Source organism: Archocentrus centrarchus, chromosome 1 (assembly GCF_007364275.1).
Source record: "Archocentrus centrarchus isolate MPI-CPG fArcCen1 chromosome 1, fArcCen1, whole genome shotgun sequence".
NCBI classification, from domain to species: Eukaryota; Metazoa; Chordata; class Actinopteri; order Cichliformes; family Cichlidae; genus Archocentrus; species Archocentrus centrarchus.
In genome coordinates, this window is record NC_044346.1 from 37,729,216 (window position 1) to 37,754,537 (window position 25,322).

Consider the following 25,322-nt stretch of genomic DNA (forward strand, 5'->3'; position numbering starts at 1 on the left):
TTGCAGAGCACACCTACCAAAGAGTTTTCTCTTCTCTCTGGCAAAGTCTCCGTGTGTTTGACCAGAGGTTTTCTGAAGCCCCCTAAAATGCTGCCTGTAAGCTTCAGGCACACATTCATAGATTGCCAGGATGGCACTTTTTAGCTTTGTGTAAACTAAACTGTCTTCAGGAGACAGGGCAGAATAAGCTTCCTGGGCCTTGTCTGTCAATTTACACAACAGCATGATAGGCCAGATTTTCTGAGGCCAGTGCAATGCAGTCGCTATGCATTCAAATATGGTGAAAAAACTCAACACTTGACTCACAAAAAGCTGGAACTATTTGAATATTACTACTCACAAAGGCAGTCATGGATGGCTGTACATCATCAGAAGCAGGACCAGAACTTATCTGCTCCAGCTTATGCAACTTGACCGCTGCCTCAGCCTCTATCTCCTTTAGTTCAGCTTCCACCAGTACCAAAACTCCCTCTCAGTCCACTCTGACAAATCAAAAGGTGTGCCAGCTGCACTCTATTTAAACGATTGGATCCAGTCCAGCAAACACACAAACTAAGGCAAACTTGACACACCTAATTAAAGAACCATTACACAAATGCTCACCCATAGGTCAGCAACTAGCAAACAGCTTAAGGCTAAAGCAAACAGCTTAAGACAACTCAGTGATATATGGCAAAACAACCAGTACAGAATTACCCAATTCCTAGTCACACCAGACTCTGCCTACTTGTCTTCTGGAAGGTACTGGGCTCAAAGCAACTTGAAAGGCAAAAACTGCAGTGGCTGGAGCCCTGAATTTCCCACCCCCAACAGGGAACTAATCCCCACCCAGGATTTCTCCAAACAAAACAAATATCTGATAGAAAAACTTAAAGCTCAGCTGGACACTCACCTGACTTAACTGGGAAGTCGTATTGTCTGCAGTTAACGCCACATCAACTGTTCACCAACCAATTAACAAAAAGTCCAAATAAGGGTAATGTCAAACCTTCTGTCAGATCCCAGACGAGCCCCCACTTATTACGTTTCCCCCTAAATAGTCTGGGGGGTTCGGGGGAAGTAACAAAGTGACCAGGTTGACAAAAAGAGACATGAAAGCAAAATTGGTAAAATAATTTTTTTTTATTAATGCTTTAACAAAAAAAAAAAAAAGACAAGCCGCTATCACCTTCAAAACAAACAAAAAAACAAAAAAAACAGGAATTAAGCCAAAACAACAAGGTATGGTAAAAGGCCTCAATCCAAAAACACCCTCCTCTCCACTGAGCAGGAGCAAGCAGCTGCAACACCGTCCACAAGCTGTCACACAAAGCACTCTCTGGCAGTCACCTGCAATCACTGGCCAGGAGCTCTACTCTCTCTGACCTTAAGTACCCCAGCTTGATTGCTGAGTTGCTTCAGCTGTACGAAAAGGGATGGCACCTAAGGCTGGAGAAAGTAAGCCACACCCAGTGAGACAGGAAGCCACAACAGGCCCTGCTAGGGCCGTAACAATTTATCAATATCATTAAACATTTGCCTTAGTCGGATAATATGATAAACTGTAAACATATAAATAGCCACAGATGAACATAGCCACTGTGACATCACTGTAAAACGCAAAAAAAGTTGAGCAAAGTCAGCACACATTGCAGGTGAGGAAAAGAGACAGTTCACAGTTTTTGAATTTATCACAGAGGAAGGGAGACTGCTGAAAATATAAAAGACTGACCTCAACGAGCAAGGAGGGGGGAAAAGTCCCAGCATTTTTTGTTTCTGTCAGTTGGCACCATATATAAAACACCCGCAAATGAACACAAGGTAATTAACACATGTAATGCAGCTCACACAAGAATAAATGCCAGTAGGCTGCGTTCATAGAACTTCATAGACCCAGCACAGAAGCTTAATTAGTGAGTATCAAACCAACCTAGCTTCTCCGAGAAGCTCTGACAGAGAACAGTTGTCACAGCCATACAGAAAGGTGACACCCATAATGGACTATTTTCATTGGAAAATAACTGCTGGCTAGTTAAGACACGGGAACCGGGAGGATGCATGGATACATTTTTTGCACCTTGAATCTTGCGCCTGACAAAAGTAAATTGAATGTAAATGCAGCATTTGTCACCACCATGAAGGAACCATGAATGCTTTCAAATATATGTGCAAACTGAGCACTGTCTCAGCTGTCAAATCTCTTGTTCCAGAGAATCACAGGAAAGAAAACAGCACCTGGGAGAAGCTTCTTTGGACAGGCCGTCGATGGAGCCATTGATCTCGGACAGGATGGACTCCCAGATATTGTGATCGGATCACAGGGCACTGCTGTTATCTTAAGGTATCATATCATGTTCATGACTTATGTTGCTAAGTACTGTATGCATAATTTCTAACTAAGAGGCAGTCAAAGCAAGACTGCATACAAGGCCTGATTAAAAAGTTCTGTTTCTGCAGTCATAAAAACCAAAAATCTTTCCTGATTGAAATTTGATGGCTACCCTTCAAAATCGTAAGTAAGTAAATAAGTAAAATTTTATTTATATAGCACCTTTTAAGACATAGATCACAAAGTGCTTTACAACACTAAAACAAATTACAATTGGAGTAAGTATATGTATATATATAAAATAGAAAATAAACTAACCAAATGCAAGCCTAAAATGATGAGTTTTTAGCTGTTTTTTAAAAGACACCACCGAATCCGCAGTTCTTATACATAACAGGATAGAGTTCCAGAGTTGGGGAGCCACTGCTGCAAAAGCTCTATCTCCCCTAGTTATCAGCCTTGTGTGATGTAAGGCCAGTAGGCCTTTACCACATGACCTCAGAGACCTGGTGGGAATGTAGGGATGCAAGAGTTCACTGATATAAGTTGGGGCTTGACCATGAAGACTTCTATAAGTCAGGACCAGAATTTTAAACTGAATTCTGAAATTAATGGGGAGCCAGTGCAGCTGGATGAGTAACGGTGTGACGTGAGAATACTTAGAAGATTTTGTCAGAAGCCTCGCAGCAGCATTCTGAACAACCTGGAGATGCTCCAGGGAGTTTTTGCTAAGACAAAAATCCAGATGTGAGGAAATGAATCATGGATAGCAATCTCAAGTTCAGAGCGTGACACAATGGGACTTAACTTAGCAAGGTTCCGTAAATGATAGAAACAAGAGTGAACCAGAGATTTGACGTGGGTATCTAAAGAGAATGCAGAGTCAAAGGTTACACCAAGGTTCCTGATGGAAGATTTAGCAAATTTGCCAAGAGGACCAAGAGCGTCCATTATCCTGGGTATAAATCTATCAGGGGCACAAATGAGGACTTCAGTTTTTTCATCATTAAGTTGGAGAAAGTTATCAGCCATCTAACTTTTGATAGATTCTAAACATACCACCCAATGTTTCAGCCTATCGTGCAAGATTTGATGGTCAACAGTATCGAAGGCAGAAGTAAGGTCCAACATCAGCACAACAGAACACTCCTGCATCACTACGCATCAAGATATCGCTAGAAACTCTAACAAGAGCTGTTTCTGAGGAATGAAACCTATGAAAACCAGACTGATATTTGTCAAGGATATTGTGTTTGTCCATGAAGGCTATCAGCTGCATAGATACAACCTTTTCCAGAATCTTAGATAAAAAGGGTAATTTTGAAATTGGTCTAACTGTTGAAAATAGAAGGGTCAAGCTTGGGTTTCTTTAAAAGTGGGTGAATGATGGTGTTCTTCAAATAAGTGGGTACTTGACCATAGACCAGTGAGGTGTTAATTATTGAAAGCACACAGGGATTGATATGGCGGAAGACATTTTTGAACAGAGAGGTAGGTAGAATATCAAGAGAGCAAGAAGATGATTTCATTGAGTCCACTAATTTTTCCAGCTCAATTAAAGAAATAGGAGAAAAACTTTCTAAAACAACAGGCCAAGCTGGAGCAGGTACAGTCAGTGAAGAACCAGATGGGGAAATATTAGATCTTATATTACTGATCTTATCTACCAGAAAAAGAAAATTATTACACAGTCTTCATTTGAAGAAATTGGAACAACAGGTACAGCAGGAGTAAGGATATCAGTAATTGTGTCAAATAAAACCTTAGGATTCCCTCTACTCTTTATGACCAGGCTTGAGAAGTAGGCCGCCCTTGCATCTTTTAGTTTCTTTTAATAATGCAGTCAAAGATCCTTTGAAATGAAGCAAATGAACATGTAAACGAGTTTTCTTCCACAGACGCTCAACTTTACGACAGTCACGCTTTAAACAGCGAATGCTGTCATTTACCCAGGGTGAAGGTTTTGAAGCAGGAGCTAATCTGGTTTTAACAGGACAAACTTCATCTAGAATGGAAAGACAATGATCATTAAAAAGATTTGTTGAGTGATCAACATCATTACAGGGAGATAAAAATAAATTAAACCTGTCAGAGAAATCATCTCACTTTGTACCTCTGCATCACTTCCACACTGTAAAAAACCCAAAAAATAAACAAACAAATATTTCGGCAGCTGGGGTGCCAGAAAAATAGAGTAAAAATCCCAGAAATTTATCATCAATTAAAAATATGAAAATTTTCTGTAGTTAAAATATGGAAAATTTCCATATTTTTATGGGATGGTAAATTAAAGCTGTTTAAATTTTTCATGAAATATTGTGTATTTTACTGTACTGTTATTAGTTGGCTTTTATTATATGGGTTTTATGACATACATTAGAGAATGACTTTTTGTTCTACCAAGAGATGGGCTATTGCACAAGGAGAGCAGGACAGGACTGTAGAAGGGCATCACCGAGCCACGGGACCAACGTCTGCTGCTTTGTGCACGGAGGAACTGAAAAAAACACTGCAGGTCCTTTAGTGGGACTTGTGCTCACAGCACAGCACCATGTGGACTGATTGGCGTTGCCCAGAGAAACTGGCTGGTCTGCCACTGGCAGTTCAGTCTCTTCACAGATGAGAGCAGGTTCACACATTTTCAGGGAAAATAAGTTGTAGATTATATTTTGCTAAACTGTTGTGCTTGACTGGGACCGCCAATAGATTTACTATCGAATAATGAAAAATTTGTTCCAAATATTTTGAGAGGAGCCAGTTGAGGTGGCTCGAGCATATGATTAGGATGCCTCCTGGGCGCCTCTTGGGTGAGGTGTTCCGGGCATGTCCTACCAGGAGGAGGCCTCAGGGTCGACCCAAGACATGCTGGAGAGATTATATCTCTCGGCTGGCATGGGAACATCTTGGGGTCCCTCCGGATGAGCTGGTGGAGGTGGCTGGGGAGAGGGAGGTCTGGGCTTCTCTGCTTGGGCTGCTGCCCCCCCGACCGGGCCCAGGATAAGTGGAAGAAAATGGATGGATGGATGGATTATGAAATATTTGGGCAGGAGCAATTAAGATGTGCAGGCAGTGGACGGTATCTAATGCTTTCATTCCCATGGCCTTAGCTTTGCTAGCAAACTGACGCAACATCATGAGAGGGAAGAGTTGGTTTAATAGTTAGGTAAATATATGCAATATGACAGGTCAGAGAGATTTAGTAGGGACCAGGGGATTTTTTTCTTATTATATCCTGATATGTAAAACCTTAGAACTTAAAGAGGGTGTAATTTCTGTTTTCACATGACTGTACATAAATGTGTTTCAGGACCAAGCCCGTCTTTAACGTGATGGCTCATCTATCTTTCCAACCTAAGGAGATAAGCACTGAGCAGCTCAACTGTGTGGGTCCAGATGTTAATTTACAGGTTGTTAATTTACATATGGTTGACTTAACAGCCTGCTTTGAAATGGTAGAAGCAACAAAGAGAAATCGAGGTAGGAACCTCATCCAGTAAAGTTAAACCATTAACAGCTGCTGACTGCATCATTTTAATCCTGCTGTATGTGTCTGCAGGGGCTACGAGCTCTGGACTGAATATCACAAACACGCTCACCGTGGATCCAATGAGACAAGTATATCGAGGGTTTTTCAGTCGAACTGATACGAAAGCCAGAAGTTTTACTTCTACCTATAAGCTGACAGAAAGAAGAACTTGCTTTAACTTCTCCATCTACATGCCCGTATGAAGCTGAATTAATATTTGCACATATATTTAATGTGTTTATAAGCAGATATCGCCTATCCTGAGCTTTGACTTAGCCTTTCCTAAAGGAATAACAGTAATACTAACCACCTTGTATTTATTATCCAGTCCTTTAGTTTGATGCTGAACTCAAACTTTCAGAGATGAACTCGTACCAGATGATTCATCTTGTTGGTTTTGCTTTGCAGAAATATGTGACAGACACATTGTCACCCATCAGCATCAAATTAAACTTTTCCCAAGCTGACAGTGAGACTGCAGACGCCATCCTGAACGTGGACAGTAGAAGGCAGTCTGCTGTTGAGGTATGTCCTACATATAATATTGATATTCACAATAACAAAGTAGTTGATTACAGTGTTTACTAAATTCACCATCTCAGTTTATTATGTGTGCTAGCTTTTCCTAATTAATGCTAATAACAAAGAGACCAATGGTAGTGTCATGTTTTTTTGGCATGAAGTGAAATTTTAATGGTGCAAGATGATAAATTAAGAGATTTTGCAGGTATTTAAGGTAACATGATGGCATTTGGTATCACAAATCATTGTTCATAGATTAAATGTTAGAATATTGATAAAGTTTTATTGCTTCATAATTTGTAGCTCTAAAACTTGCAGCTTGGTTTGGACCAAAGTGGTAGCTGAGTAAAATGACCAACCACAATTACATAACACATCACTCAGGTGTACAGGTAATCTCAGGTGTCAGGAACAACACTGAGAGATTCAGATACTGCTGAGAAATATACAGTCACATGAAAATGGAAGTACATCCTGTTTGAGTTCTGAGGTTTTGTGTATCAGGACACAATAAGATCAAATCTGGTCCTTAGCAGGTCTGAAAATTAGCTAAATACAACCTTAGATGAACATCATCACATGAAATATTACATCATGCAGAAAGATAGCAGCATGCAGGGTGATGGAGAGGTGATGATTTGGGCCGTGAACTCCTCTGTATACCAAAGTAGAGTCAAATGTGAGGCCATCTGCCTGACAGCTAAGGCTTGGACCAAACTGGGTCATTGAGCAGGACAATGATCCCAAGCACAGCAGCAAATCTGCATCAGAATGACTGAAAAAGAAAAGAAGGAAGGTGTTGCAATGATTCAGTCAAAGTCCAGACCTCAAACTGATTGAAATGCTGTAGCAGGACCTTAAGTTGCGCATAAACGAATGCCTGTAAACATGAACAACATTGTGATTAAAAGTGGGCCAAAATTGCTCCACAACAATGAGAGACTGACAAAGTCATGCAGAAAATGACTATTTCTAATTATTGCTGCTAAAGGTGGTTCTAAAAGACACTGAATCATAAGCTGTGCTGAGTGTTTCACACTCTGCTTCTACATTTTGGCTTCATTTTATTAAATCAATAAAGACACGGTGTAATATTTCGTATGGTGTTGTTAATCCTAAGTTATATTGAAATCATTTAATAAGATAATTTTTTCCTCTTATGTCCTGATCTGTAAAACCTCAGAATTGAAACAGAGTGAACTGTTTTTTTTCCATGACTGTATGAGAGGATAAGCTGAGCAATCAGAGCTGCTAACAAACAGCTGTAAGCTGCACAGATGTTGCCACCAAGTTAATTGACGGGTTTTAGCAGCATGCTGCTGATATGAAGAGTTACCTGTTTGTTTCAGTCAGCAGCAGACATTAAAATAATTTCATTCTAACATTTTCATACTTCATGTTTTAAAGGAAAACACTTTTCTCACATCAAATAAACAGATGTATTATTTTTTTACAGGTTCCCTTTGAAAAGCAGTGTAGAAAAAACGACACTTGTATCGCTGAACTGGAGGTTGATTTTGACTTCATGTACGTATATCTGACAAACACGGCTCAGAAAATATGAGATTAACATGTGTTTAATGTAAGGTGCTCCTTGTCTCCCTCAGGACTCAAACATTATTGGTGACAAAAGATAACTACTTCAATGTGTCTATAAAACTGAACAATCACGGTGATGACTCGTACAACACCAGCCTTACGATGCACTATCCTCCGGGCCTCTCCTTCTCCAGGATGACTGTAAAGTTATTTCCCAACATGGATTTACACTCCTTGGCCACTTTAAATAACTCTACAGCTACTATTTGAGGGGTCGAGCCATGGTTGTACAGATCAGACTCAGTTCACAGGCTGTGGGGAGCGCTACTATTAGTGTATTTGTGTGTTGTTGCATACAAGCTGATAAGCTGCCTTAACATCCTTCCTGTGGTCATCCAGTAATGGGTCATTCTGTATCAGATGACACACTCCAAAAAATGTGATTTTAAACCTCATCCGCTCAGATTTTGATGACATTTTGTTTATGGGTAGTCTTCTGTGAGGAAAGGTCAATTTTTAAATTTCAGCTTAAGTGGACAAACGTTTCCTGAGAGATGCCATTTCTCTCTTTTTTTTGCTTTATCACAAAAAAGGTACAACATCTGTAACTCAACTCTTTTGAAAGTATCTTTTATTTTACATAAGGAATACAAACCTGACATTTATTTGCTCTTCTGAGGATATTTAATGACCTTTTTGACCTTGAAATTGACAAAGCCAGTAAATCTTTCTGTTCACTTGTTTATGTTCAAACTCTTTCCACCAGAGAATACTTTGAAAAATCCTGACAAAAATAACAGAAAATATTTGAATTTACATACATGATTGTAGAAATTCCTGAATTTCTGAGCTCTCACAGTTCTGCACATTTTACTAAATGTAAACATCTCAAACTACCAAAATGCACTGAACACTTTATAATATTTATACAACTGATTAAAAGTCAGATGATAAATATGTGAATTTTATTAAATTAGTGGCCAAAACCCCCACTGCTGAACTTACTGATGTTCTGGGCCATAACTGACTTGTTTTCTGTGGCACCAAAGGGGAAGGACCTGAAACCTACACAGGATGTTCAGGTTGAATGACCTCTGTGAAACTATGCAGCATAATTTCACCCTCAAAGTTTAAACTCAGTCTTACCTGCAGTACATCAAAGAAACTGTCACAGTAGCTGAAAAAGCTTTTACTCCAAAGAGTCTCTGTTCATATCATTTTTTTTTTTTTTAAAACAGGCCTTGACGACACTCCACAACTGCAAGGATCTAAAAGGAGTACACAACAAAACTATATGCAGCGTGAGCCTTCCTGTGTATCGCAGCAGATCCTCTGTGAGTCAGACTGCACCCAGATACTCTCCTAACACACAGAAGTGAAGTTTCACAAGTGCAGACCTGAGACCAGCTCTCTGAAACTTCAGTCTTAGTCTTCTCCTGTGTAAAAGTGCATCTGTGAATCAGGTCTAACATCTTTTTCATTTCTTCCCACAAAAAGGCAACATTTAAATCTTATTTCCGCGTCATGCACAGTTATGATTGGAACGACACGATGTTCATGACGATTGCTGCAGAAAGGTACAACAATCCAACACAGAACAAAGACAAACACGTTCTCTTAAATATTTATTTTTGATAATTACAAGAAATTCTTTCTCCTCCTCAGTGATAATCAAGACCCCAACAGGACCAGTACCCTGACCAAAAGTATCTCAGTGCAATTTGAAGTCAAAATGCTATTAACAGTGTAAGTTTAGCTATTCAAACAAAAAATATTATTTGATGCTTCTGTGTGATTTATTTCTGCAAGTCAGTAGTTCGTATAATCCCTCAGCTGCATGCTGTGATCAACTTTTCAGGAAGTCAGACAGCACTACCTATCTGAACTTCACATCAGAGGAGCCTGCACCTAAAGAAGTGACTATTACATACAGGGTAAGACACTAAATTACTCTGCAACCAGAAACCATCCAACAGAACTGGTGATCAGTGATCTGAATACTTTTTCTTTCAAGGTGCACTTTAAAAGGGTATTCATTGATTATCATTATATTTATTTATATTTGGCCACTATCCAGGACCATGTTCAGACAGCCAGTGAGTGAGTCACTAACTTTGTCATTCTGTAATAATGTGGTGGAGAGGTAGAGTAAAGGAACAAAGAAAAAATCCAGCAACACAAGGAAAATGTTTTAATATTATGTTTGCATGATCCATCAAAATGAGATCACACTCTCATCTGATAATTAACATTTCCAAGGATTTTACATTATCGTTTAGTTTCAGTTAGTTTTTACTTTTGTTTCTCTAATTCGGTTAGTTTTAATTAGTTTTCAGAGTGGTTTTGCTCGTTTTTATTAGTTTTTATTTTAGGTTTAATGCTTAGTTTTAGTTTAGTTTCGTTAGTTTCAGTATTAGTTTTAGTATTTTCATACCTAATCAGGTGCAAGATTCAAGGCGCAAAAGTGACTATTGTGTAATAAAAACTCAACAAATGATACCATAAAGAAATATATTCAACAACCAACGGTTCACAAGACAGCAGCACTACATGCTAAATGTGTAATAATTAGGACACACATGAACATCAACAGGGAGAAACAAAGAAAAATATGAACTCCCAAACTCAATAAATTCTACAATAAACTCCCAATAAACTCCAGTGTCAGTGCAGTAGATTAACAACAGCTACATGTGGTGTTTGACAAAAACAAACTATTTGAAGGAGTCAAAGGTCAAATCCAGCTGCATCCTGATGTTCTCACCACCTGAAGCTGCTTCTGTTTTGGAGCTAGCTTGGTTAGATGCTCGCTAATTAGACTTGCAGTGTCTTTGCAGCCTCTGTACACAACCTGCAGAAGTGTCCGATGTCATGTCCACATTTCTGCTTGTGTAGCTGTGTGTGTTGTGTGTGTTAATTACCTTGTGGTCGTGTGCTGCGGTGCCAGCTGGGACTTTTGTTGGTCCTCGCTCTTTGTGCTCAGTTTTTTGGCTGCAAACATATTTGTCCCTGTTTTTCCACCTCCTTCATTTCCTCACGTCCATTCCGACAGCAGTCTCCCTCCAGGAATTTGCTGACATTTGTGAGTCCTTATACTGATGCTTTGATTATTATTCCTGATTGTTATTCTCTCACTGGTAAAGTAGACGTAAACGCACAAGAACTGAACAGGTTCATCACAGCGTTGCGGCAGCGTGGACCCGCTCTTAACCCGGTCGGTTCAGAGCGACTCTGCCACTTTCTCGTGCACACGCACGCACACAGCTGCCCGACGGCGCTCCCAGCTTAAACTCAGAGAGCGGAAAAATGATCAATACACAATAATTTCAGTTAGTTTTAGATAGTTTTTTAAACTCACAATACAGTTTTAGTTAGTTATCGTTTTTTTCCTTTTAATCGTAGTTTTTATTTATTTCAGTTAACGACAATGTTTTTTCAATTTCAGTTTTCGTTATTTCGTTCGTTTTCGTTAACTATAATAACCCTGCCAAGGATCAATACTGGAACTGACCAATCACATTTCTATCTCTGAAACTCGAGGATAAACGTGGCACATGAGAGAGAGGTTTGCCTTCATGGCTTTCTACCAGAAAGGCATTTTAATGCATTTATTGTGAAAGGGTCAATACTAAAGGAAACTGATCTGTTTCAAAACTAATCTAATAGTTTTTGTTTAAACCAAAGTGCAACTGAGAAAGATGCTTTTTTAGCTGACAGTAATAAATAAATAGGATATATTCATACAGCGCTTTTCAAGAACAAAAGTGCTTTATAATACAGAAGAAAATACAATTAAAATGGTATAAATAGATAAACGTACAGGTAAGACTGCACAGGTGGGCCTTAAATTTCTTTTTAAATGTATTAATAGTATCTATAGATCTTACACCAAGATTTTCAATGACTGTGGGAACAAAGTCATCAGGGGCCCGGCCATCATAATCACCAGTTATTAGCCAATGAACAAACTCTGGATAATCCTTCTTTTTGACTTTTAGAATGACAAAAATTTACAAAATGGATTTGTTTAAATGTTTTACGCAGTATGACAATAAATGAGTGACTGAGCTCAAAAACTCATCAGCAAAGTGTTTCCAGAGGTCAGGGCTGTTTTCTCATAGACTTCTATAGGACCACCTGTTTAACCACAGGTATCGCGCTCTGGTGGCCATTAAACAGAATGTAGGGTTAAAGGACTTCTGTGATGCCTTCATTTTTCAGACCTGGAACCTATATGGGGCTATTATTGTAGCAAAAGTTCTGTGTGTCTGTAACTGAATCCATGTGTGTGGAGAGTATCTTTTACACTGTCTGTGGTTTAGACTCAGCCTCAGGTGGTTATTAGAGGAACTGCAGGTGTTAGCTCTCCTGTGTTGGCTTCATTTTTCAATCCAAAAGAAATATTGATATGTTCAAGATTATGCTAAGTTACACTAACTAGATGTAACTGACAGACCTGAGGATGGCATCAGTATTTTCTTCTGGTTCTCAGCAAAAACTGAATATTTCCTGATGTATTTATTTAAAATGACCATTCTGTCTCTGACCATTTACAGATCTATAACACTGGTTTTAAGGATTTCCCCGTCAATGTCACCCTGTTCTTCCCAACCAAACTGGAGCATAACTTTGAAATGAAAAGCTATGAAGTCGTTATGAAGCAGGTAATTTTGTGTCTGCCAGAACGCTTTTCACTCATACTGCTGCTGCATATGAAAATATATAGCCTTGAAGCTCACCAGACTTTTTCTCTTCAAGAACAAAACAAAGTGCACAGCCAGTACTGACCAGAAATCCAAGGTAAGTACAACAGATTTAGTATCAAAATACTGATAGTATATTGACTGTATTTGTAAAATTATCAGTACCTTAAAAGGAACCTCAGGTTTCTAGCCAGCAGTTGATCGTCTGGCGCTGCGCCATGCTGAGAATTAAACTGTTTGCTTTCAGAACTCTTCGCTATCACTGCAAGTAGGCAGACACCCCGCCCCACCCCACCACCAACACCAGGCTGATTTGTTTTCTTTTGCTAGATCTATGCACTATAGTATTTCACTGCAATCTGCAATCTACCACTGGGGCCAGCCAGTTTCATTCATAATGTTCATGCGTGATCTCGTGATAGTCCTGTTCACGCTTGATTTTGTGTTGTGTTGTGCTTCCCATTAAACATAAATTTCCAGGAGCTTATTGTTGCCAACTTACCATCTTTGTCGCTAGATTTAACGCCTTTTTTCCCACTGATGTCGGTGACTTTCGGAGATATCCCGCAAGCCGAAATCCTTTGTCAATGCCAAAGTAACTTTGCATTATTCACATTATAAAAATAGTCTGTATTTATCTTACAATGGACCCCCATCCACAATTACTGCAGTATATTTATGACTGAAAATGAAGAAAAGCAGGATAAAAATCCTTTAACAAATAAACTGTTGGTTGTGTTACAGGACTGCCCGCTAGAAAATAAGTGTGTTGCAATGGTCTGCAATACTTTTGATTTGGAGAAACATTCAGCTGCAGAGTTTACGCTGTCAGGAAAAGTACATTTTAGAGACCTCGATCAAAAGGCAGCCGTATGTACCAACTAAATACACACACACACACACACAGTATACATCATATATACCATTAATATATTACATGATATATAATATTAATAAATCTGGTCTTATTTTACAGAACCTTCCTTTTCTGAAGAAATACAAAGGAGACAGTGGAAAGGTTACATTTATGAGTGCTATAAAGGTTCAATATGACAAGGATCGGTATGTGCTGGAATCTCATACACAAAAGGTATGTTTTAGTTTGACTACAACATATTTCTGTCATTGCTTTTTCAATAAACCTCATTTATTATATTTATTACACACAGAATAAAGGTGGTTCTACAGAATCCCAATTTCCAATGAGAAAGGTACTGTCAGTATTCACAAGATAAATTAAAACTAATAGATCATCATTAAAAAGTCAGGCACCACTTTGAAAACTTGTTTTCTCTGCCAACAGACTGAAGTTCGGGTTGATTTCATTATCCTCCCTAATAAGCTGCTGATCATTTCAACTGGAGTTGGTGTGGGACTCTTGCTTCTGATTATAATCACAGTCATCCTGTTTAAGGTGAGAGCTTATTTTCAGATTGAAGAAGACTTGTCTTCATATCAAGATTTCTGAAGGTCCACAACCGCATTAAAATAACTTGAAATTGTGATTTTGCTGTTTGGTCTAATGGTTCTCTTTGTGTCTGTCACAAGCTCGGCTGCTTCAAGAGGAAAAAGTTTGGAGAGGAGGAAGAAGAAAATCTCCAGGATAGCAGCGCTGAGATACCATTCCCTGCTCTCACTAAATCTGACCAAACTTCAGAGGATAATCAGAACCAGGAAGAAGCATCCCATCTCCTCTCCTCTACCCCCACTAACGGGCAGATTGGGCAGTCAGAGACTGATAACAAATCTGATCAACCTTGTGAGGAAAATGCTTCAGAATGATGGTGCAGCTGAAAATGAAATTAGTGTTACTATTAATGCACAAAGTGAAGGAATAGCATGAAAGTTTGGAAAATACACTGGTTAGTCTGTTCTAATCTGTATTAATCCAAGCTGTCACCAAGCAAAGACAGGAAAGAGTGAGAAAAAAAAGACCAAAACTTTCAACCTGTTTCTGTCCAAAAGTAACACAAGCTTCTAAGCTGGGCTATATAATTAGCATGCAATCTCTCCTTTTTAGTATCTTTTTAACTAAATTGGTTAGCTTTGGTTTAAACTGTGTCTCTGACCATTATTTGTTTTTGCTTGTGAGCCAGACAATAACAAACTTGGTTTAGGGGCATGATATCCCAGGTCTGAATCCCAGATGAGCCCCCATATACCACAATAAATACCAGGAGAGGCACAGTTTAAACAGGAACATACCAAATTTTTTTTTTTACCAATATATTTTTTATTAGGATTTTTCACTTTGCAAATACAAGCACGTAATTGTCTGAACGGGTTCTCTTTGTAGTTATTACATGGTAGTCATTAGTTTTACTCAACTTAGAGAAATGAAAATAAAGAAGTAAAGGAAAAAGAAAAAAGAGACAAATAGAAAAAAAAAAAAAAAAAAAAAAAACACAGCTTCTCAAAGACAGGGGTATTCGAGCAGATTACAAATTGGTCAAATATGAATATATACATCTATACAACATGGCACACCACAGGTTCCGGCAAATCAGAACTCAAACAAACCTTCTGTCAAGTCTAAGTTCTTAATATAATTAATGAAAGGTCCCCAAATACTCTCGAAAAGATACTGTTTGGAATTCCTAATATATGTTATTCTTTCTAGCGGCAAATTAGACGACATCTGTTTTAACCACTGTGTGGCACTAGGTCTGCTGATGTTTTTCCAAACCAAAGCAATACATTTTTTTGCAGCTAACGAGCTTATATCTATAAAGGTACGTTCTGATTTAATAAAGTTATGTTCCCCAGGATATAAAGCTAACAGGAACAGTTTAGGATCCAATGGAACTTGTTTTGAGATAATTTTTTCAATTATATCTTTCACCTCTGTCCAAAATGCTTTGATTTGTCTACATTCCCACATGCAGTGTATTAAAGTCCCTTTGGAGTTACATTTTACACAAAGATCTGGAATATTATTATTGTATTTATTTAAATGCACAGGCGTAACATAGATACGCATTAGCCATTTAAATTGTAGAATTCTAAGACGGCTGTTTATGGACATTGTGTGAGTTTTAATTAAAGCCCTTTCCCAATCCTTTTCACTGATATTTGATGATAGGTCCAAATTCCAGTTTATAAGCTTATTGTTTGAGTTCTCTAATGTGTTGGAGATCAGGACATTATAAAAGTCTGAAATGATGCCCTTTCTTGATTTATTCCGAATCATTAACTTTTCAAGTAAGGTAAGAGGGGGCTTGTTAAGATTGTTGTAGTTTGCTTTAACAAAGCTTCTTATCTGAAGAAATTTGAAATAGTGCTTTTTATCCAGCTTGAATTTGATTTGTAGCTCTCCAAATGACAAAAATATATCAGAATTTGATGGGTAAAGGTCCCCAATACTTTTTAAACCTTGCAGTGCCCAAAGCCTAAAGGTTGCATCTGCCCTACCTGGAGCAAACAGCTGATTACCCCATATTGGGCTAAATTGGGATATGTTGTTTGGCTCCGCAAGGTATTTTCTAACATCCTGCCAAATTTTTATCATGTTTTTCAGAATGGGATTTGTAGTGTGTTTCTGTAACTTCTTTAATGTGTCGGAGTATATGAACAATGGAAGAGTCAGACTTAAATTGTGGGACTCCATTTCTACCCAATGAGGATTATCTTTATCTGCAAAATAGAACATAATAGTCCTTAGTTGAGTGGCCCAATAGTAAAGTTTAAAGTTGGGGCACTTTAACCCCCCTCTATCAAATGGTAAATAAAGCAACGAGAGGCGAAGCCTAGACCTTCCATTATTCCACACAAAACCTAAAATGTTTTTTTTTCAGCCAATTGTATAATTCAGGAGGAGGCGGCAGGGGAATGCTTTGGAAGAGGTATAATAGCTTTGGAAGTATATTCATTTTCAGGACATTAACTCTTCCCAATATGGATATAGGCAGAGATGTCCAGTTGTTAATTGAGGCAGCTATTGTTTTCATTAGGAGTTCGTAGTTGGATTTGACCACTTGTTGTAGTTCTGGGAAAATCTGAACACCCAAATATACAAAATGTTCCACCACGTTAAATTGCTTAATCTCACTGATGGGGTTGATCCTTTCACCTTGATTTAATACCAGAATAGAGGATTTTGTATTATTTACTTTGTAGCCTGAGACTCTCCCAAATTCCTGGATCACTTCCATCGTCGCCGGAATTGAGTTTTTCAGATCTGTTAGAAATAAAATAACATCATCAGCGAATAGAGAAATTTTGTGCTCTGTGGGACCCACCGTGATCCCAGATATTCGTGGATGGAGACGAATAGCTGATGCCAAAGGCTCGATTGCTAGTGTGAATAGTAAGGGAGAGAGAGGGCATCCCTGGCGACAACCCTTCCTGATTTGAATCGCCCTTGAAAATATTTTGTTTGATACTATTTCTGCCGTTGGATTGTTATATAATATTTTAACCCATTTAATAAAGTTACTACCACAATTCAACCTTTCCAATATGTTAAAAAGATAGGGCCATTCGACCCTATCAAAAGCCTTCTCCGCGTCCACTGAAAGAAGACCTGTGTCTTTAGCGTTCTTTTTGAACCAAATAATATTCAGGACTCTTCTAATATTGTGATATCCCTGCCTCCCTACTACAAACCCATTTTGATCTTTATTTATAATATCTGGTAAGATTCTTTGCAGTCGTAGTGCCAATAATTTACAGATGATTTTGAGATCAGAGTTAAGTAGACTAATGGGTCTCAGGTTTTCACATTTATTGGGAGGCCTACCCGGTTTTGGCAGCAGAATAATTAGAGCCTGATTCAAAGAGGGAGGCAAGGTGCCATTTTTAAATGACTCCATGAACATGTCTAGAAGGGGAGAAAGAAGTTTGTCCTTAAATTTTTTGTAAAGGTCAATGGGGATACCATCAGGTCCTGGTTGCTTACCAGATTTCATTCCATTAATGGCCTGTGCTAATTCCTCTTTATTTATTTCTATATTTAAGTCTACTCTACAATCCTCTGCAATGACAGGGATATGTAGTCTACTTAAAAACTTGTCTAATTCCACTTGGTCTAACTTTCCTTTAGAGTCGTATAATTTCTGATAATAATCTTTAAAAGCATTATTAATATCCCTTGGATCTGTTAGAGTTTTATTCTGTGTTTCTATTGATGTAATCGAGGTTGTTGTTTCAAGCCGTTTAATCTGCCAAGCTAAAAGTTTTCCAGCCTTATCCCCCTGTTCGTAAAAGTTTTGTTTCAATCTTAAGAGACTGGATGCAGCTCTGAGACTGGACATTTTGTCATATTCTGCTCTGAGGATCAACAACTGTTTTTTCAACTCAGTATCATTTGTTTGAAAAACCTTCTCCTGAATGTTCTTTATTTTATTTTCTAGGTGCTGCCTTTTAGTCTTGGCTTCCTTAGACTTATTGCCTGTAAAGCTAATAATATGACCTCTAATAAATGCTTTAAAGGCCTCCCATCTGATGCATGCTGTTGTTTGATTAGTATTCAACTGAAAGAACTCATCAATTTGTATTCCTATATATTTAACAAAATCTTCATCCTGCAACCATTTATGCTGAAAGCGCCATCTAGGGGGATCCCTAGTAAGATTCTTATCACAGTAGCTCAGACAACATGGAGCATGATCTGAAATCACTATGTTTCCATAGGTACAGTTTTGAATTTTGGATATTAGTTCTGTTGAAATTAAAAAATAATCTATTCGCGAGTACGTCTGAAATGTTGCCGAGTAGCATGAGTAGGCTCTGGTTTGTTGCTGAAGTTCCCTAAAGATGTCTACCAGTCTGAGAGTTTTCATAAACATTTGTATAGTTGTTCTACAGGTGTTATGTGTCAGATCTGACCCTGTGGATCTATCTATTTCTGGAACAAGAGTACAATTAAAATCCCCTGCGATCACAAAGCGCCCCTGCAACGCTGAAAGTGAGAGGAACAAGTTCTGAAAAAACCCAGAATCATTTGTGTTGGGACCATATACGTTAACTAGGTTAATTTTTTCCGATAGTAAAGAGCCCTGAACTATCAAATATCTACCCTTCTCATCCTTGATAACATTGGTTGCAAGGAATGGGACAGATTCGTGGATAAGAGTCATAACTCCTCTTGCTTGAGAAGAAAATGTTGAAGTGAATACATTGCCTCGCCACCTCCTCCTGACCCGCCCCTCATCCTCTTTCATAAGATGCGTCTCCTGTAGAAATACTATTCTGGAATCCAAATCTTGCAGTTTATTAATGACTTGTTTGACCTTCTTTAGACGTTGTAGGCCCCTGCAGTTCCATGTAACCATTTTAACATTTAAGGCTTGCGACAGTTATGATTGGAACGACACGATGTTCATGACGATTGCTGCAGAAAGGTACAACAATCCAACACAGAACAAAGACAAACACGTTCTCTTAAATATTTATTTTTGATAATTACAAGAAATTCTTTCTCCTCCTCAGTGATAATCAAGACCCCAACAGGACCAGTACCCTGACCAAAAGTATCTCAGTGCAATTTGAAGTCAAAATGCTATTAACAGTGTAAGTTTAGCTATTCAAACAAAAAATATTATTTGATGCTTCTGTGTGATTTATTTCTGCAAGTCAGTAGTTCGTATAATCCCTCAGCTGCATGCTGTGATCAACTTTTCAGGAAGTCAGACAGCACTACCTATCTGAACTTCACATCAGAGGAGCCTGCACCTAAAGAAGTGACTATTACATACAGGGTAAGACACTAAATTACTCTGCAACCAGAAACCATCCAACAGAACTGGTGATCAGTGATCTGAATACTTTTTCTTTCAAGGTGCACTTTAAAAGGGTATTCATTGATTATCATTATATTTATTTATATTTGGCCACTATCCAGGACCATGTTCAGACAGCCAGTGAGTGAGTCACTAACTTTGTCATTCTGTAATAATGTGGTGGAGAGGTAGAGTAAAGGAACAAAGAAAAAATCCAGCAACACAAGGAAAATGTTTTAATATTATGTTTGCATGATCCATCAAAATGAGATCACACTCTCATCTGATAATTAACATTTCCAAGGATTTTACATTATCGTTTAGTTTCAGTTAGTTTTTACTTTTGTTTCTCTAATTCGGTTAGTTTTAATTAGTTTTCAGAGTGGTTTTGCTCGTTTTTATTAGTTTTTATTTTAGGTTTAATGCTTAGTTTTAGTTTAGTTTCGTTAGTTTCAGTATTAGTTTTAGTATTTTCATACCTAATCAGGTGCAAGATTCAAGGCGCAAAAGTGACTATTGTGTAATAAAAACTCAACAAATGATACCATAAAGAAATATATTCAACAACCAACGGTTCACAAGACAGCAGCACTACATGCTAAATGTGTAATAATTAGGACACACATGAACATCAACAGGGAGAAACAAAGAAAAATATGAACTCCCAAACTCAATAAATTCTACAATAAACTCCCAATAAACTCCAGTGTCAGTGCAGTAGATTAACAACAGCTACATGTGGTGTTTGACAAAAACAAACTATTTGAAGGAGTCAAAGGTCAAATCCAGCTGCATCCTGATGTTCTCACCACCTGAAGCTGCTTCTGTTTTGGAGCTAGCTTGGTTAGATGCTCGCTAATTAGACTTGCAGTGTCTTTGCAGCCTCTGTACACAACCTGCAGAAGTGTCCGATGTCATGTCCACATTTCTGCTTGTGTAGCTGTGTGTGTTGTGTGTGTTAATTACCTTGTGGTCGTGTGCTGCGGTGCCAGCTGGGACTTTTGTTGGTCCTCGCTCTTTGTGCTCAGTTTTTTGGCTGCAAACATATTTGTCCCTGTTTTTCCACCTCCTTCATTTCCTCACGTCCATTCCGACAGCAGTCTCCCTCCAGGAATTTGCTGACATTTGTGAGTCCTTATACTGATGCTTTGATTATTATTCCTGATTGTTATTCTCTCACTGGTAAAGTAGACGTAAACGCACAAGAACTGAACAGGTTCATCACAGCGTTGCGGCAGCGTGGACCCGCTCTGAACCCGGTCGGTTCAGAGCGACTCTGCCACTTTCTCGTGCACACGCACGCACACAGCTGCCCGACGGCGCTCCCAGCTTAAACTCAGAGAGCGGAAAAATGATCAATACACAATAATTTCAGTTAGTTTTAGATAGTTTTTTAAACTCACAATACAGTTTTAGTTAGTTATCGTTTTTTCCTTTTAATCGTAGTTTTTATTTATTTCAGTTAACGACAATGTTTTTTCAATTTCAGTTTTCGTTATTTCGTTCGTTTTCGTTAACTATAATAACCCTGCCAAGGATCAATACTGGAACTGACCAATCACATTTCTATCTCTGAAACTCGAGGATAAACGTGGCACATGAGAGAGAGGTTTGCCTTCATGGCTTTCTACCAGAAAGGCATTTTAATGCATTTATTGTGAAAGGGTCAATACTAAAGGAAACTGATCTGTTTCAAAACTAATCTAATAGTTTTTGTTTAAACCAAAGTGCAACTGAGAAAGATGCTTTTTTAGCTGACAGTAATAAATAAATAGGATATATTCATACAGCGCTTTTCAAGAACAAAAGTGCTTTATAATACAGAAGAAAATACAATTAAAATGGTATAAATAGATAAACGTACAGGTAAGACTGCACAGGTGGGCCTTAAATTTCTTTTTAAATGTATTAATAGTATCTATAGATCTTACACCAAGATTTTCAATGACTGTGGGAACAAAGTCATCAGGGGCACGGCCATCATAATCACCAGTTATTAGCCAATGAACAAACTCTGGATAATCCTTCTTTTTGACTTTTAGAATGACAAAAATTTACAAAATGGATTTGTTTAAATGTTTTACGCAGTATGACAATAAATGAGTGACTGAGCTCAAAAACTCATCAGCAAAGTGTTTCCAGAGGTCAGGGCTGTTTTCTCATAGACTTCTATAGGACCACCTGTTTAACCACAGGTATCGCGCTCTGGTGGCCATTAAACAGAATGTAGGGTTAAAGGACTTCTGTGATGCCTTCATTTTTCAGACCTGGAACCTATATGGGGCTATTATTGTAGCAAAAGTTCTGTGTGTCTGTAACTGAATCCATGTGTGTGGAGAGTATCTTTTACACTGTCTGTGGTTTAGACTCAGCCTCAGGTGGTTATTAGAGGAACTGCAGGTGTTAGCTCTCCTGTGTTGGCTTCATTTTTCAATCCAAAAGAAATATTGATATGTTCAAGATTATGCTAAGTTACACTAACTAGATGTAACTGACAGACCTGAGGATGGCATCAGTATTTTCTTCTGGTTCTCAGCAAAAACTGAATATTTCCTGATGTATTTATTTAAAATGACCATTCTGTCTCTGACCATTTACAGATCTATAACACTGGTTTTAAGGATTTCCCCGTCAATGTCACCCTGTTCTTCCCAACCAAACTGGAGCATAACTTTGAAATGAAAAGCTATGAAGTCGTTATGAAGCAGGTAATTTTGTGTCTGCCAGAACGCTTTTCACTCATACTGCTGCTGCATATGAAAATATATAGCCTTGAAGCTCACCAGACTTTTCTCTTCAAGAACAAAACAAAGTGCACAGCCAGTACTGACCAGAAATCCAAGGTAAGTACAACAGATTTAGTATCAAAATACTGATAGTATATTGACTGTATTTGTAAAATTATCAGTACCTTAAAAGGAACCTCAGGTTTCTAGCCAGCAGTTGATCGTCTGGCGCTGCGCCATGCTGAGAATTAAACTGTTTGCTTTCAGAACTCTTCGCTATCACTGCAAGTAGGCAGACACCCCGCCCCACCCCACCACCAACACCAGGCTGATTTGTTTTCTTTTGCTAGATCTATGCACTATAGTATTTCACTGCAATCTGCAATCTACCACTGGGGCCAGCCAGTTTCATTCATAATGTTCATGCGTGATCTCGTGATAGTCCTGTTCACGCTTGATTTTGTGTTGTGTTGTGCTTCCCATTAAACATAAATTTCCAGGAGCTTATTGTTGCCAACTTACCATCTTTGTCGCTAGATTTAACGCCTTTTTTCCCACTGATGTCGGTGACTTTCGGAGATATCCCGCAAGCCGAAATCCTTTGTCAATGCCAAAGTAACTTTGCATTATTCACATTATAAAAATAGTCTGTATTTATCTTACAATGGACCCCCATCCACAATTACTGCAGTATATTTATGACTGAAAATGAAGAAAAGCAGGATAAAAATCCTTTAACAAATAAACTGTTGGTTGTGTTACAGGACTGCCCGCTAGAAAATAAGTGTGTTGCAATGGTCTGCAATACTTTTGATTTGGAGAAACATTCAGCTGCAGAGTTTACGCTGTCAGGAAAAGTACATTTTAGAGACCTCGATCAAAAGGCAGCCGTATGTACCAACTAAATACACACACACACACACACAGTATACATCATATATACCATTAATATATTACATGATATATAATATTAATAAATCTGGTCTTATTTTACAGAACCTTCCTTTTCTGAAGAAATACAAAGGAGACAGTGGAAAGGTTACATTTATGAGTGCTATAAAGGTTCAATATGACAAGGATCGGTATGTGCTGGAATCTCATACACAAAAGGTATGTTTTAGTTTGACTACAACATATTTCTGTCATTGCTTTTTCAATAAACCTCATTTATTATATTTATTACACACAGAATAAAGGTGGTTCTACAGAATCCCAATTTCCAATGAGAAAGGTACTGTCAGTATTCACAAGATAAATTAAAACTAATAGATCATCATTAAAAAGTCAGGCACCACTTTGAAAACTTGTTTTCTCTGCCAACAGACTGAAGTTCGGGTTGATTTCATTATCCTCCCTAATAAGCTGCTGATCATTTCAACTGGAGTTGGTGTGGGACTCTTGCTTCTGATTATAATCACAGTCATCCTGTTTAAGGTGAGAGCTTATTTTCAGATTGAAGAAGACTTGTCTTCATATCAAGATTTCTGAAGGTCCACAACCGCATTAAAATAACTTGAAATTGTGATTTTGCTGTTTGGTCTAATGGTTCTCTTTGTGTCTGTCACAAGCTCGGCTGCTTCAAGAGGAAAAAGTTTGGAGAGGAGGAAGAAGAAAATCTCCAGGATAGCAGCGCTGAGATACCATTCCCTGCTCTCACTAAATCTGACCAAACTTCAGAGGATAATCAGAACCAGGAAGAAGCATCCCATCTCCTCTCCTCTACCCCCACTAACGGGCAGATTGGGCAGTCAGAGACTGATAACAAATCTGATCAACCTTGTGAGGAAAATGCTTCAGAATGATGGTGCAGCTGAAAATGAAATTAGTGTTACTATTAATGCACAAAGTGAAGGAATAGCATGAAAGTTTGGAAAATACACTGGTTAGTCTGTTCTAATCTGTATTAATCCAAGCTGTCACCAAGCAAAGACAGGAAAGAGTGAGAAAAAAAAAGACCAAAACTTTCAACCTGTTTCTGTCCAAAAGTAACACAAGCTTCTAAGCTGGGCTATATAATTAGCATGCAATCTCTCCTTTTTAGTATCTTTTTAACTAAATTGGTTAGCTTTGGTTTAAACTGTGTCTCTGACCATTATTTGTTTTTGCTTGTGAGCCAGACAATAACAAACTTGGTTTAGGGGCATGATATCCCAGGTCTGAATCCCAGATGAGCCCCCATATACCACAATAAATACCAGGAGAGGCACAGTTTAAACAGGAACATACCAAATTTTTTTTTTTACCAATATATTTTTTATTAGGATTTTTCACTTTGCAAATACAAGCACGTAATTGTCTGAACGGGTTCTCTTTGTAGTTATTACATGGTAGTCATTAGTTTTACTCAACTTAGAGAAATGAAAATAAAGAAGTAAAGGAAAAAAGAAAAAAGAGACAAATAGAAAAAAAAAAAAAAAAAAAAAAAACACAGCTTCTCAAAGACAGGGGTATTCGAGCAGATTACAAATTGGTCAAATATGAATATATACATCTATACAACATGGCACACCACAGGTTCCGGCAAATCAGAACTCAAACAAACCTTCTGTCAAGTCTAAGTTCTTAATATAATTAATGAAAGGTCCCCAAATACTCTCGAAAAGATACTGTTTGGAATTCCTAATATATGTTATTCTTTCTAGCGGCAAATTAGACGACATCTGTTTTAACCACTGTGTGGCACTAGGTCTGCTGATGTTTTTCCAAACCAAAGCAATACATTTTTTTGCAGCTAACGAGCTTATATCTATAAAGGTACGTTCTGATTTAATAAAGTTATGTTCCCCAGGATATAAAGCTAACAGGAACAGTTTAGGATCCAATGGAACTTGTTTTGAGATAATTTTTTCAATTATATCTTTCACCTCTGTCCAAAATGCTTTGATTTGTCTACATTCCCACATGCAGTGTATTAAAGTCCCTTTGGAGTTACATTTTACACAAAGATCTGGAATATTATTATTGTATTTATTTAAATGCACAGGCGTAACATAGATACGCATTAGCCATTTAAATTGTAGAATTCTAAGACGGCTGTTTATGGACATTGTGTGAGTTTTAATTAAAGCCCTTTCCCAATCCTTTTCACTGATATTTGATGATAGGTCCAAATTCCAGTTTATAAGCTTATTGTTTGAGTTCTCTAATGTGTTGGAGATCAGGACATTATAAAAGTCTGAAATGATGCCCTTTCTTGATTTATTCCGAATCATTAACTTTTCAAGTAAGGTAAGAGGGGGCTTGTTAAGATTGTTGTAGTTTGCTTTAACAAAGCTTCTT

General features: G+C 38.1%; 2 protein-coding genes across 2 annotated transcripts in view; both read left to right on the top strand.

The window, feature by feature from the left end:
- The window catches only part of LOC115790627 (integrin alpha-M-like), a 29,151-nt gene extending 14,200 nt beyond the window's left edge, over positions 1 to 14,951 (top strand). The window contains exons 15-31 of the mRNA XM_030744518.1: positions 2,190 to 2,320; positions 5,616 to 5,785; positions 5,865 to 6,031; positions 6,243 to 6,359; positions 7,813 to 7,883; positions 7,964 to 8,096; positions 9,134 to 9,229; positions 9,393 to 9,472; positions 9,561 to 9,641; positions 9,754 to 9,829; positions 12,452 to 12,559; positions 12,654 to 12,695; positions 13,343 to 13,468; positions 13,575 to 13,688; positions 13,768 to 13,809; positions 13,902 to 14,012; positions 14,147 to 14,951. Coding sequence (XP_030600378.1) covers positions 2,190 to 2,320; positions 5,616 to 5,785; positions 5,865 to 6,031; positions 6,243 to 6,359; positions 7,813 to 7,883; positions 7,964 to 8,096; positions 9,134 to 9,229; positions 9,393 to 9,472; positions 9,561 to 9,641; positions 9,754 to 9,829; positions 12,452 to 12,559; positions 12,654 to 12,695; positions 13,343 to 13,468; positions 13,575 to 13,688; positions 13,768 to 13,809; positions 13,902 to 14,012; positions 14,147 to 14,380 — 1,899 coding nt within the window. The 3' untranslated portion in view covers positions 14,381 to 14,951. The remainder of the gene's footprint in view (positions 1 to 2,189; positions 2,321 to 5,615; positions 5,786 to 5,864; positions 6,032 to 6,242; positions 6,360 to 7,812; positions 7,884 to 7,963; positions 8,097 to 9,133; positions 9,230 to 9,392; positions 9,473 to 9,560; positions 9,642 to 9,753; positions 9,830 to 12,451; positions 12,560 to 12,653; positions 12,696 to 13,342; positions 13,469 to 13,574; positions 13,689 to 13,767; positions 13,810 to 13,901; positions 14,013 to 14,146) is intronic.
- A 3,707-nt stretch (positions 14,952 to 18,658) lies between these two features.
- LOC115791599 (integrin alpha-D-like) lies at positions 18,659 to 24,469 on the top strand. The gene is made up of 10 exons (XM_030745766.1): positions 18,659 to 18,939; positions 19,028 to 19,108; positions 19,221 to 19,296; positions 21,918 to 22,025; positions 22,119 to 22,160; positions 22,808 to 22,933; positions 23,040 to 23,153; positions 23,233 to 23,274; positions 23,367 to 23,477; positions 23,612 to 24,469. The coding sequence occupies exons 1-10, from the start codon at positions 18,815 to 18,817 to the stop codon at positions 23,843 to 23,845; spliced, it is 1,059 nt and encodes a 352-aa protein (XP_030601626.1). The 5' UTR covers positions 18,659 to 18,814; the 3' UTR covers positions 23,846 to 24,469.
- The last annotated feature ends 853 nt before the right edge of the window (positions 24,470 to 25,322 follow it).

Bases quoted from the DNA above. Each gene is read 5' to 3' on its own strand.
- LOC115791599 (XM_030745766.1), top strand. From the start codon at position 18,815: ATGACTTGTTTGACCTTCTTTAGACGTTGTAGGCCCCTGCAGTTCCAT. The intron at 19,297-21,917 runs GTAAGACACTAA...GACCATTTACAG, and splicing joins AAGTGACTATTACATACAGG to ATCTATAACACTGGTTTTAA. The intron at 22,161-22,807 runs GTAAGTACAACA...GTTGTGTTACAG, and splicing joins GTACTGACCAGAAATCCAAG to GACTGCCCGCTAGAAAATAA.